This window comes from Hyperolius riggenbachi, chromosome 11 (genome assembly GCF_040937935.1).
Source record: "Hyperolius riggenbachi isolate aHypRig1 chromosome 11, aHypRig1.pri, whole genome shotgun sequence".
Classification (NCBI taxonomy): Eukaryota; Metazoa; Chordata; class Amphibia; order Anura; family Hyperoliidae; genus Hyperolius; species Hyperolius riggenbachi.
Window position 1 is genome coordinate 124,314,351 of NC_090656.1, and position 14,833 is coordinate 124,329,183.

Consider the following 14,833-nt stretch of genomic DNA (forward strand, 5'->3'; position numbering starts at 1 on the left):
GCGATCACGCCGTCTAACAGTCTCCCGATGGGCAATAGCAGCTCGGAGACTGAAGGCGGGGCGGAGCTCCGCCCCCCAAGCAGGAGATGCGCGCGCAGCCTGCGCGCGATCTCCTGCAAAACAGAGCCCCAGGACTTTACGCCAATTGGCGTTAGGCGGTCCTGGGGCTGCCGCCGCGGCCACGCCCACCAGCGTGACGTGGTCGGCAAGAGGTTAAGGTGCAATTATATTTTAACAGATTGCTATCCTACCATTTATTGAATATGCAGTATATTGTCATTTTTAGGTTGATGGTACAGATAATTGGTTATTACACTCTAGCATTTACCTTCAGAAGGTGATATTCCCACAAGCGCAGGTCAGGTTTTACTCGCCATTTGTTATATTAGTTGAGGGATGGGCCACCCTCAACTCTTTTGAACTGCTGCTGATTCAAATATTCATCTGGGCGCAGGTATCCTGAATTATTTCTCTAAAAACTACAACATGCTTCTAGGATGGACATCCAAATGAATAAATTCCACTATGTTTAACCTCCTGGGAACCCCACGTAGTAAATCATACGCTGCACCTGCTTTTTCCGCTCCTGACGCCTATTTTGCCGTCTCCGGAACCATCAATTATGCATCTGATTCCTGGGAATAACAAACAATAGTAGAATCTGCAGTCAAACTATACTTTAATGTACAGCAAGATAATTCCATTTCAAGACTTTCGTCTCATTATCAAGGTACAGCTATCCTCAGATGCAGAAGGCATACAACACTGAATTGGTCCATGCACATCGCTGATTGCGAGTGTTCCACACTTCAGCATTGCATGCTTTCTGCATCTGAGGATAGCTATGTGACTGCAGATTCTACTATTGTTTGTTGACGGTTTGTTTAAGGGCTGGTGTCATCCACCTGAGGAATCTTGCACCATATTGTTTGAACCTAATGCTGGGTACACACTATGAGATTTTCTGGCCGATTTACTGTCGGATCGATTATTTCCAACATGTCCGATTTGCTTTCAGATTGATTTCCGAGCATTTTCCGATCTATTTCCTATTAAAGTGAGCAGAAATTGATTGTAAAATGCTTGGAAATCGATCTGAAAGCAACTCGGACATGTTGGAAATAATCAATCTGACAGTAAATCGACCAGAAAATCTCATAGTGTGTACCCAGCATAAATTCTTAAGGAATATGGGGTTATCTCAATTATTATATCATTCCTGGTAATAGACTAGACAAACAACCCAAGGAAAAACAAAGGTTTTTGAAAAATGCAATTACTAATACTTATTAAGGTCAAATCTATTGCCCCATAGCATAGGTTGCCTCAATAATGCCCACAACTTACTGCTTCACTCATGCTATCTCAGGCCTTGTTTCCATCTGTGCGCTTCTATCCGCTTTTAATCAGCACATCAATGTTACAGGTTGATACATGTTGCTGAAAAGTGGACAGAAGCCACAAATGGAAACAAGGCCTAACTGAAGAACCTGATGCCATTTTAAATGTATTTGAAATAAACTTCTTACTGTGTCCCTCCTCTCCTCCTTAACCTGCCTCCCCCTCTACCACCTCCCTTCCCAGGAGAGATGGAATGGTTGCTTTCTATGAATACAGTCAATGGCGTAGCTAGAGATTGTAGGGGTCCCATAGCAACATTTTCATGGGGCACTCTGAATGAGCCACTCTTAAGCAATGCCACTGCCTCTACTCTGTAGATATGAGTTTATTGGGCAATTTACAATCCCATGCAATGTACACTGTGTATAGTCCTTGGGCTAAGAGACAAAGTCAGAGGGTGGAGAAACAAAGGAAAGTTAAAAGTGAACACATCAAGTACAACCTGGGCCCCCTCTTCTCCAGGGCCCCATAGCAGTTGCTATGGCTATTGCTACGCCCCTGAATACAGTTATCTGTACAAGCAGGTAGCCAATTCCAAAACTATACAGAGAGCACACACTGTGCATGCACTTACCACAAATATACACAGGACAGCAATGCCCGACTGGCACATCACTAATAGCTTCATATCCTAAGTCACACCTGGGAGGCTTGGTTGAGCATTTGGTGACGTCACACTCTGTAAATTAAACACAAATTTCACTGAAAGGGATTCAAGCTCTAGATTCCATTATTGGCAGTTGTAAGAATGTGGTTTGTAAAATAATTCCAATATTGCTTATTGCTTAGACTCTCTGACACTAAGCCTTTCTGCAGCTAGCTCATGTTAGTAAGACAACATATAACTGGATGTTACATTTCACTCCACTGGCAAAGTTTATACAACACCCATTGGAGGTGGAAAGACATCAGAAGGCAGTTGATCATGCAGGTAGGACTATATGCAGGTAGTACTATATAGAATAGACAATGAAATCACAAATGATCAGCTAAACCTAGTGTTTACCTGTATGTCTATAAAAGAGAAAAAGAAGTGAAAAGGCAGAATATTTCACAGGGGTTGCTTATCCTTGGAAAAACAGTGAATGGTTAATTTTTTTTTGAACTTGCATTACCAATCTGTACCTAAGACAACCAACTTCCACGGGAACAGGAAAAAAGGGCGCCAGCTGAGGGTGGACAAAAAGGGCACCACCATAGACTTTAATGCAATGATCGTTAATACGGCGAAAATAACATTATAACGGTATAGTTTTTTTGAGGTAATTATCGTATTAGAAGTTTATAATGGTATAGTTTTTGTCATATTATTTAGTTAATAAGTACAAATTTTATGTTTTCAAAGGGAATTATCATTAACCACTTGCCAACCGCGCACTCATACCGCGCGTCGGCAAAGTGGCAGCTGCAGGCTAATTAATCAGGAAGCAGCCGCTCGCGCAAGCGGCTGCTTCCTGTCAATTCACGGCGGGGGGGCTCCGTGAATAGCCTGCGCGCCGCCGATCACGGCTCACAGGCTAAATGTAAACACAAGCGGAAATAATCCGCTTGTTTACTTTCGTACAACGCTGCTAACAGTAGCAGCTTTGTACCAGATCAGCGATCCCCGGCCAATCAGCGGCCGGGGATCGCTGTCACTTGACAGGCAGGAGCCTGTTAGAGGCTGCACAGGACAGATCTGTTCCTGTGCAGGAGCGATCAGATCCCCCCAGCACATCATCCCCCTAGTGGTGAAAAAAGGGGGGCGATCTGGTCGCTCTGCCTGCACCCTGATCTGTGCTGGGGGCTGCACAGCCCACCCAGCACAGATCAGCTAAAACAGCGCTGGTCCTTAAGGGGGGGTAAAGGGTGGGTCCTCAAGTGGTTAATATATCTAAAAGGGTGTTTCTGCAGAGGGAGTGGTTAGTGTTAGGCAACACCAAGGGGAGTGGTTAGAGTTAGGCGGTGGTTAGTTTTAGGCAACACCAAGGGGGTGGTTAGGGTTAGGCACCACCAGGAGGATGGTTAGGGTTAGGCACCACTGGGGGTGTGGTTAGGGTTAGGCACCACTAGGGGAGTGGTTAGTTTTAGGCACCACCAGGGGAGGGTTCTGTGTGAGGGTAGGGTTGGGTTAAGCAGTATTGACGAAAAAATTTACGATATTTAACGTTAATATTTATTCTCGTTTGTTTTTTGCAACACTAATTATCGTTAATAAACTTGACAACGATGATTCTCTTTAGCAAATTCTGTTAATACCTGGTGCCAACTTCGCTAATAACCCTGATCCTTTTTTCACGGTGCCCTTTTTTCATGCACGAGAATTGGGAATTAGGAAATTTGGGCACCTGGGGATAATGGCCTGTTTGGACACCCCATAGACGCTAATGCAAAATATTGGCTATTGGGCTCCAAAAAAGACATTTGGGCGCCCGATAAATAGCGGGTGGCGGGCCCGTCCATCCAAAATTTTTCGTTTTGAAAAGTAGTGCTTTTGACAATTCTAATATTGTAATTTTTAGTTTGTAAATGTATTATCTTAGAAATGTATCACTTTTTATATTAACGTTATTTGCAATGGAGAAAGGGGCTTTTAGGGGTAGGCGGCAGGAAGGGGGTTTATGGTTATGTGCATGAAAGGGGATTTTAGGGTTAGGCACCGCCAGGGGGGTCTTAGGGTTAGGCATTGGTTTTCTACCAATGCCTAACCCTAAGCAGAGGGTTCTGCGTGAGAGTAGGGTTAGGTTAAGTAGAAGTAAAATATCGATAATATTTACCAATGTTTTATTATGCTTATTACGACTGTATATATGTTTTCATTTTCATTGTTATAGACAGTATTTTGTGATTTTATTACTGTTACTTTAACATATTTATTATTCCATCTCTAGATAAAGATGAAGAAACAATAAAAATAATTTTTATAGACAATATTTTAAAATGTTGTCTGTACCCCTCGCCCTTTATTTCTGGCACCCTTATTTGATGTATGCCGCTGTGCCTAACAATATCCCTCCTACTACCACTAGTTCTGCCTGCTGCCCCTAATATCCCTCCCACTACCGCTGTGCCTAACAATATCCCTCCTACTACCACTAGTTCTGCCTGCTGCCCCTAATATCCCTCCCACTACCGCTGCGCCTAACAATATCCCTCCTACTACTGCTAGTTCCTCCTGCTGTGCCCAATAATCTCCCACTACTGCGGGGCCTAACACTATCCCTTCTACTACCGCTACACATACACTACCTCTCCTACTCCTGCTAATCACTACTGGTAAACTTATATTAACCAGCGCTGCGTAATATGTTGGCGCTTTATAAATACAATAAATAATAATACTAATAATAATAATAACCTTATTCTAACACTAACCGTTCTACACCTACACCTAACTCTACCCTTCCTTCTCCTTTTTACAGATGGAAATTGCCCCTAGCAGATTGTATTACTGTTGCCACATCGCTTCCTCAACATAAACCGCTGCGCTGCCACTCACAATGTATTTACTGCTGAGTGAGCCGATTCTAAGCACCATGGTGCATCATAGCCACAATTAACATTGCAGACTATGGTGGTGCCAAGGATACCATCGACCGCCAGCACCCGAAGTGAGCACTTGGCTGATTCTAATAGGACACCAAACCTTTGCTTGTAGCCTCTTGGTCATATATCTATACATTTGCAGAGAGGAGGGGGTTGTGGAGAACTGAGACAGTTCAGGAAATTTCTGGGACTTCTGAATTAAGCATAGCTGAGATTTGGGGAGTTAATGCAATGGTGATTTTGCCAACAATCAGAAAATTTCATTTTTTTTCAAATATGCTCAGTTGACCTTATGCAGAGAGGAGGAGCAGGAGGAGAACAGAGGTATAAAAAACTGGGAAACTGTTCATACACTTTAATAGCTAGTAATAATCAGCTAGTAAATAACATAAAACGATAGCAGAAGCACTTACTGCATATAGACTCGCTGCAGCAGGTGTCATTATGCTGGCTTTGGATATCTAAATAGAAACCTTCCAGTTCGCATTTGACATCTTTCATTTCTTTACACTGGTGTTCCTGACACATGATGCCACTTCCTCCTTCTCTGCAAACACAGTCTTGGCAGTCTAGCTGGAACTCTTCTCCATACTGTGGATAAAGACCTTTGTTCAAAGGCTTAAAGTATGTAGTACCACAAGACCAACAGTGCAACCATACAGTGACAATCACCTAACTACGATTAAAGGACCACTATAGCAAAATAATGTAAAATAACATACAAGACAGATTTATCTCTGAGTAAAATGCACTATACATTTCTTTTTTTTACGGTGGTGCTATCACTTACCATAGCTAGTAAAAATCTTACAAATCGGCCTAGCGCATCTCTGTATGGGAGGTTCTCTATTTAAAAAGCACTTACTGAGTGGCAGTTTCTCAATCCAGTAACCGTAGGATGCAAACATGTAGGGAGGCTGGCTGCATCCTTGTATAGATTTTTTCCAGGGAGTGCTTTTGTAAAGAATCCTCCATGAGAAGATAGACTAATTCAAAATCTGTAAGATGTGTCAGATTTTTATGAAGTACTGTAAGTGACAGGGGCATAGGAAAAAAAGTTATTTATGCTGCACTTTATAGTTAGTTACTCAATATTTTTTGGACTAGAAGATGTTCCAGACTAGACACACTAAACCTGGTGCGTCTATAGTGCAAGGGTGTCTTACGGACCTTCTCCATCCCAACTGTATTTAAGCTACTTTAGCTAAGCTACACTACACTAACATCTGCTGCCCCCTCCAGCTAAGCCACACTACACATTACACTAACCTCTGCTGCCCCCACCAGCCAAGCCACACTACACACTACACTACCCTCTGCTGCCCCACCAGCTAAGCGAGGGGAGAGCGAGGGAAGGAGAGCATCCTAAGGTGCCTGCTCACAGCTCTCCTTCCACTGCGCTGCTCCCCTCCTGCTGGGGGACACCTGACTACCTATTCTGGGGACATATACCCCCTGACTACATATACTGGGACATATACCCCCTGACTACATATACTTTGCACATATACCCCCCTGACTACATATACTGGGCACATATACCCCCCTGACTACATATACTGGACACATATACCCCCTAGCTACATATACTTTGCACATATACCCATAGCTACATATATACTGTGCACATATACCCCCTGACTACATATACTGGGCACATATACCCCCTGACTACATATACTGGGCACATATACCCCTGGCTACATATACCCCTGCCTATATATACTGGGACATATACCTCTGTCTACATATACTGTGCACATATACCCCTGACTACATATACTGGTCACATATACCTCTGGCTACATATACTGGCACATATACCCCTGGCTACATATACTGGGCACATATACCCCTGGCTACATATACTGGGCACATATACCCCTGGCTACATATACCCCTGGCTACATATACTGGGCACGTATACCCCTGGCTACATATACTGGGCACGTATACCCCTGGCTACATATACTAGGCACAAATACCTCTGGCTACATATACTGGGGACTACGATACTCATGGCTACTTATACTGGGGACACCTATAGACCTGGCTACCTATGCTGGGGGTACCTATTTTGGGGGAACTGCTGTCAGATTATCTGCATTCTTGTGGAACCGCTGTTATGTATTTTGGGGAACAGCTGCCAGATTATGTGTATGTTAGGGGAACGGCTGCTGCCAGATTACGTGTATTTTGGGGAACTGCTGCCAGATTGTGTATGTTTGGGGGACCACTGCTGCCAGATTATATGTATTTTGGGTGTTACGAGTATTTTGGGTGATCCGCTGCCAGGTTTCGCGTATTTTGGGGAACTGCTCCCAAATTATGTGTATGTTGGGGGAACTGCTGCTGCCACATTATCTATTTTGGGGGAACCACTGCCATATTATCTGTATTTTGGAGGAACGTCTACCAGATTATGTGTCTTTTTGGTGAAATGCTGTCAGATTACATCTATTTTGGGGGGATACACTACGGCAGAGCTCAAACTTCCCAGCAGACCTTTTACATCACTGCTAAGGTCATGTATATTTGGTCCCACCCATGATCACGCCCACATTATGCGTGATCATGCCCATTTTTGTCAGGGGTATTCCAGGTGAGTCCACTCACCTCTTTTCCCAGGACTAGACCCCTACACTACACTTCCACTTCAGTACAACAGCTCGTTGACATTCTGCCATCCCTCTCCTCTCCCCCTCACTCTGGTCCTGCTTCTACTACGCATTCCTTTTCTCTTCTCTGGCGTCTGCATTTTCAGATATCCTAGTACACGGTCGCCTGCCGCAATACACCTCCAGTACTCCTTCCTGATCGGCTTGTACTTTCGCATTAGTGGTTCCCCCATACTGCGTGACCCTAGTGGCTCATGTGCACCAAGGTCATGCATTACGTTTACCGGGATATCAGAAGATGCAGACGCAAGAGTAGAGGAACACATATAGAAGCAGGACCGGAGCGAGGAGAAGAGGAGCGCGGTGAAAGGATGTGGTACATGCTTCCCTGTACACTCTGCACCCATGTTTACTGTATGTTCAGTATTCAAGGTGAACCCCACTTTTCCCCCGCAGTTTTGGGGAAGAAGTGCATCTAATAGTCCAAAAAATGTATACTCTATATATGATTTAGTCTACCGTATATCTGAACTAACTCAAAGAGGTAAGCTTGACACTTCTATTTGACAGTTTATTTTAGGAACATATTGGTTGTGCTTTGTTTGTACAACAAAATAAGAAAGGAAAACTGAAATAATCTATGCCATTAATACCTGCAATGTATAGAGCTAAAAACAAGGGATTTTTTTTGTTTGTTTTTATTAACAAACCGGTATTTCACTTCAAATGGGAATAGTTTGTAATAAGATAAATAATTTGGACCTAAAGTTTGTCATATTTTAGGAAGAGTGTTAAATATAGCCCTTTAACTAAAGCAATTATTCCAATTCATCTCTAAATACGTTTTTTCCCCACGTTTATGATAGGCTTTGAAAGAATGCTGAAAACTCTATTTCTGCTACTGAGAACACCAGGTTGTGTTAAGCAAAGCCAGTTTAAGCCACATTTGTTGCTGGGCCCCACCTTCTGCCCCCCACACCCAGATCTCACCCACCAATTGTACTGTGCTCTCAGGGGCCTTGCAACAATTTATCCAGCATAGCAACGCACATATGCTCCATTAGTTAATGCACTTTCATTTTAACATTTTAACTTCAGAATCAGAATCAGAATCAGAATCAGTTTTATTTCGCCAAGTACAGCAGAGCTGTAATCGGAATTATTTGTGGTACACATGGCATAGACAGAGTATAAACAGACAGAGTATAACTAGGCACACAAAAACACATACAGAAATAGAATGCAGTAGTCAGTTCGTAACGGCCATTTCACTGCTGTGCAGTACAGTCCGGTGAAAATAAGAAGGTGCTGGTGAAGGGCCAGGCCATTTACGGATAAGGAACCAGGGGCAGGCAGCGGCGGGAACCGGGTGACCAGCCCAGCAGTTAGAAATGCAGGCCGGGCCGGGGAAGGTTGGAGTTCAGTAGCCGAACAGCTTGGGGGAAGAAGGTGTTCTTACGCCTGGTAGTTTTGGATGGTATAGTCCTGTAGCGGCGGCCCAATGGGAGGAGCCTGAAGTAATGGCTGCCTGGGTGAGAGGGGTCGCGGGAGATCATGGTTGCCCTCTTCCTCATCCTAGAGGAGTGGAGGAGATCAAGAGGCGGAAGAGGAGAACCGATGATCTTCTCCGCGTCAGTTATGACTCTCTGCAGCTTGTGTTTGTCGCTCGCCACAGCGCCCGCATACCAGACAATTACAGAGGAGCAGAGGATGGATTCTATGGTGGCGGTATAGAAGCTGGTCAGCAGCTCCTTGGGCATACCAAATCTCTTCAGTTGGCGCAGAAAGAACAGCCGCTGCTGGGATTTCTTCTGAATTTTGGTGGTGTTTAGCCCCCATTTCAGGTTGTTAGTGAGAGTCGTGCCGAGGAACCGAACCGATGACACCCTAGAGACTTCAGTCTCTCCAATGAGGACAGGTGGGAGGGGTGGAGGGTTTCTCCTGAAGTCTACGACTAGTTCAACAGTCTTTGCTGTGTTGAGGACTAGGTTGTTGTCACTGCACCAGTTGCATATCCTCTCGACTTCGCTGCGGTATTCGTGCTCTCCGTTGCTGCCAATAAGGCCGATGATGGTGGTGTCGTCTGCAAATTTGATGACCTTCACAGAGCCGGCGGATGAGATGCAGTTGTTGGTATAGAGGGAGAACAGTAGAGGTGATAGAACACAGCCTTGTGGAGCCCCTGTATTGGTTGTCCGGACGCTGGAGTAGTAGTTGCCAAGCTTCACCTGCTGCGTTCTGTTAGTCAAGAAGTCTTTGATCCATGCTCGGAGAGTAGGATCAATTCCGAGCTGCGTCAGATTGGTGATCAGGATGTCAGGGCAGATCGCGTTGAACGCTGAGCTAAAGTCTAGGAACAGAATCCTAGCATAGGAGGCGGGGCTGTCCAGGTGCTCAGTGATGTGGGCCATGCTGACATTGATGGCATCCTCCACGGATCGGTTTGCCCTATATGCAAATTGGAGCGGGTCTAAAAGGGCGTCCGTGGACCTCTTCAGGTGGGCAAGGACCAGCCGCTCAAGGAGCTTCATGATATTAGAGGTTAGGGCCACCGGACGGAAGTTATTTTGCTCAGTACTGCCTGGTTTTTTTGGGACTGGTACAATTGTAGACCTCTTAAAACAGGAAGGGACTGTACCCCCCGATAAAGACTTCTCAAATAAGGAGGTGAGCACAGGGGCTAGCTGGTCGGCACAGGTTCGCAAGCAGATAGATGACACACCGTCTGGGCCGGAAGATTTCCTGGGGTTCAGCTTGCGGAGGTGCCGGAGTACCTCTGATTCCCGAACGGTACCAGGCGCCAGGGAGACAAGTTCACCCATGGGGGGAGGGGGCGAAACTGCGTGGCTCACGTGCTGGATGGACTGGATGGGATGTTGCTCGAACCTGCAGTAGAACTCATTGAGCTCCTCCGCCAGTCGAGGACTAGGGGTCACCGTCAGGGGTGCCGATTTGAAGTTCGTGGCTGCTCTCAGGCCCTTCCATACCTCTCGTGTGTTGGTTGACTGGAGGCAGAGCCCCAGCTTTTCGGCATAGGCCCTTTTTGCCAAACGCAGTTCTCTTTTCAGGGCGTGCCTGGCCTCTCTGAATTCCTCAGGGGAGCCGGACTTGTGCGCCTCCTCTTTGCGTTTCCGAAGCCGGCGAAGTCTGTCGTTGAACCAGGGCTTGTTGTTGGGATAGACTCTGAAGGACTTAGACGGAATACACGCTTCTTCGCAGAAGCTAATGTAGGAGGTGACATTCTCTGCCCATTCATCAAGGGTGGGTGCCTCCAGAGTCGACCAGTCGGTGGTTTCAAAGCAAGCTTGGAGCTCCAGTTTGGCATCTGCTGTCCACAGGGGTGCCAGCTGATGGGTGATGGAGGAGAGGAAGACAGTGGACATGAAAATGGGGAGTACGGATGGAGCAGTGTGCTGGGACATGTGAGTTGCTATGCTGAAAAAGTGGTGCAGGGGCCCAGGGGAGCACAAGTCGGGGGGAGAACTGGGGTGGCCCAGCAGCACTCTGGGCCTCCGGGGCAAATAGTCTGCCTTTCTTGTCTTCAGACTCATTGGAACAAGTTGGTCAGCCGCCTGTCTCATGGGCGTGTTTAAAACATTTGCAGCTGCTTTCCTTTATTGATTTTTTTTTACAATGTGTACATTACAAATGTTATTACTACTCAACATTTAGTTCAAGGAGCAATGATATTCCTTGTGCAAGGTATCCTACAACAGTACAGGTTCATGTAGTACTAGAAAAGCAAAGGGCAGAGAGTTTGATTAGACTAACCTTCCGTGGTACTTTGTCGGGTCCAACACATCCTGGAAGAAATAAAGTATTAGAGGCGTGGCTCTGATGACCTTTTTAAAATCTCACAGCAGTAGAGAATACAATAATGCTTGATAAAGGACAGACACTAGCCATTTAATTCACTTTTTCTCCTAAGTTTTCTCCTAGGTGGTATTTTCACACCTTATCGATAGCATGCCTTTTAAGGCAAGTCTGAAGTAAAAAACAAACAAACAGATAACTATGGAGAGGGAAGGCTCTGGATCCTATAGAGCCTTCCCATTCCTCTCACAGCCCCCTTATTCCAGCACTGTTACCCTTGTTTCAAACTGCCGCCTCGGGAGGCTTCGGTAGCCCCTGTGCTCCTGAAGACGGGGGGCTCTGTACTGCACAGGTGCTCATGCGTGCGCAGTTTGAAGCTGCCCGTCGTTGGAAGCACTCAGGCTCCCGAAGCCTTCCATGGTAGCACAGAGCAGGATTTGACCCATTGGTTAATACAGCTAATGGGGGTAATGGTGCTGGAATGAGGGGATCGTAAAAGGGATCTATAGCATAGACCCTCAACCCTGTCCTCAAGGCCTACCAACAGTACACGTTTTGCAGGAAACCACAAACTTTCACATGTGAGTTAATTAGTGTCTCAGCAGAGCTTATTATCTATCTCTGTGGATTTCCACAAAACATGCACTGTTCGTGGGCCCTGGGGACCGGCTTGGGGAACACTGCTTATAGGATCAAGAGCCTTCCCTCTCCACAGGTAAATATCTGTTCATGTCAGGCTTGCTTAAAGCCACTAGCAAGCAAGAAAATATTTTGACAGTACTTTTTTATCTGCTTTTTAGTACTTTTTCAAATGCAAAGTGCTGAAAAGTTCTTTGAGACAGAAAAATTAAAAATAATTTCCAAGGAGAAAAACTATTCTCAGTGTATTTTGCCATCTTAAAACAGAAGGTATTTGCAATAACAGCTTTAAGTGAGAAACTGTGGTTTCCCATGATGTATCACTCCTTCAAATGAATAAAAATGGGTCACATAGCACCAGCCAATAACAGCCTAGCTCAGTGTTCCTCAACCAGGGTTGAGGGGTTCAGCTGTATTTTGCCACTTCATGTGGGACAAAACAGTCCTGCTTCACCATTTTTGTGGAACAAAATAGCCCCACTCCTCCACTGATGCAACGGACAGATTGATCTAAACCATGGCGCATCACCAAATTGGGCGGTTTAAGTGCCCTTTAATGTTTGATGTGGAGACACAGTGAGTGCCGAGTGAGCGAGCAGAGAGTGTGGCGGAGTGTGCAGGAGTGATTGTGATGGTAAGGGTGAGTGGAAGAGAGAAGACAGAAGATGAGCGAGTGAGGCAGCAGAAGAGGGGCAGCATGGAGGCTAAAAAAGCAGTGGATGGTGTTCATGGTGAGTATGCCCCCCACTCTACCAATGAGCACCAATGACTGATTCCAAAGTGTGTTTGTGTATGTGTTGTGATAGCCCACTGACACCAATGAATAGCAAGGGGTATACTGGTAGGGGTGGGATCCACCCTTTGCATTACCCTTCCCCCACCAGCACTTCCCCCACAAAAATCCTCCCCTTATACTTACAGGACCCCTGAACATTCCAGCAATGATGTCCTATTGCCGTTTTTCTTGAATAGTCTTACTAGGTAGTGGTGTCACATAACTAAGCATAAAACCTTCAAAGGGGAGTATAGTTGGTGGAGTTAGGTGGGAGGGTTATGTTAGTTAGAGAGAGGGAGTGTATAGTTTAAAGGAGTACTGTAACCCTAAAAATAAAAAAAAAGAGTTTAACTTACCTGGTGCTTCTACCGCACCCGCAGATGTCCCGTGCTCGCGCTGGGACAAAATGATCCTCCAGTCTCCCGTAGCAGCTCGCATCCGGTATTTGAGACTTTAATGTCTCAAGCGCCTGCATGGCCCTGGCCCCATGCGTCCCTGCTCCCGTTGGTGTCACCGGGAGCTTCCTGCGCAGGTGCAATACGTGTACTGTGCCTGTGCAGGAAGCTGCCAGTGAAATCAGCGGGAGCGTGGACGTGTGCAGCCAGAGCCGTACAGGAGCAGTGGCTTGTGACATTTAAGTCAATACCGAAAGTGAGCCGCAGCAGAAGACCGGAGGATCGTTTTGTTTTGGGGCAGGCACAGAACATCTACGGGGGGGCCGGTAGAAGCCCCAGGTAAGTTAAACTCTTATTTTTAGGGTTAGAGTACTCCTTAAAAATTAAATTAATGGAACTTGGTTTTAAAATAAATATACTTTAATTCAGCCCATAAGTACAGCTAACTAAGGTACGTCCATGTTCACATAGCTCTAAAGTGCTATTCTTAGGAATTGAAATATCTTTGAACAAGACATGCCACCTTACCACATGTAGATACACAAACATCCATTGCTTCACTGAAAGGCATTGTATTCTCAGGGCAGAAACAACCTTCAACGAAACGCTTATCGTTCATAATCTTTGCATCTTCTTCTGGCCTGGATCAAAAAAAGTAATAGATTGACAGTATGTACTTAACAAATATAACCAAAAAGCTATAGTGTTGTGTAAATTCAGGCTATTAATGCGCACATGTTCTAAGAAAAAGGCAGTATTGCTGTACATGTGTCTATAAAGCGTATTTTTTAATGAAATGTAGAGTGCGTGCAAAAGTGTGCACTCCTGTCAAAGAGTTAAAAAACAGAAGCAGAAACACCTTTTATGCCCATCTTTCCCTCAACGCTACCTATTTAACATCACAGGGCTCTTGAAATCTTTAACTGTCTGCACTGCAGTTGTATAGCTCTGTACTGTATACACTTTGAAATCTTATAAACCCTTTCTTGATTCAGCAGTTCCCTTGCAAATATAATTTTCCTCCACTCCAAGATTAGTAATGCAGTGTCTCTAGAAAGGTTGATTTTTCTGTTTTAAGCAAAGCACTCTTCTTGGAAATGTCAATGTTCTTTATCCCTGGCAGGAGGCAAAGCAATTAGTGAGCAGCAAGATGGCTAAGAGGCGAGCACACTCATTGGGCAGCGGTAGGGTCCCAACTCCCAAGGCTAAATCTTAAAGGAATACTGTAGGGGGTCGGGGGAAAATGAGTTGAACTTACACGGGGCTTCTAATGGTCCCCCGCAGACATCCTGTGCAACTCACCGATGCTCTGGCCCCGCCTCCGGTTCACTTCTGGAATATCAGACTTTAAAGTCTGAAAACCAGTGCGCCTGCGTTGCCGTGTCCTCGCTCCCGCTGATGTCACCAGGAGCATACTGTGCGGGCACAGCCCTGCACAGTATGCCTCAGGTGGCATCAGCGGGAGCAAGGACACGGCAACGCAGGCGCACTGGTTTTCAGACTTTAAAGTCTGAAATTCCAGAAGTGAACCGGAGGCAGGGCCGGAGCATTGGTGAGTGGCTGCGCGGGCACAGGACATCTGCAGGGGACCATTAGAAGCCCTGAAAAAGTTCAACTCATTTTCCCCCGACCCCCCAACATTATTCCTTTAAAGAGAGTCTGAAGCG

At 45.5% G+C, this 14,833-nt stretch overlaps 1 protein-coding gene across 1 annotated transcript in view; it reads right to left on the reverse strand.

Moving 5' to 3' along the window:
• Positions 1–14,833, reverse strand: part of LOC137537875 (mucin-2-like) — a 213,930-nt gene that overhangs the window by 19,680 nt on the left and 179,417 nt on the right. The window contains exons 42-45 of the mRNA XM_068259821.1: positions 13,695–13,807; positions 11,316–11,347; positions 5,340–5,517; positions 1,976–2,080 (exon numbers count right to left, since the gene is read on the reverse strand). Coding sequence (XP_068115922.1) covers positions 1,976–2,080; positions 5,340–5,517; positions 11,316–11,347; positions 13,695–13,807 — 428 coding nt within the window. The remainder of the gene's footprint in view (positions 1–1,975; positions 2,081–5,339; positions 5,518–11,315; positions 11,348–13,694; positions 13,808–14,833) is intronic.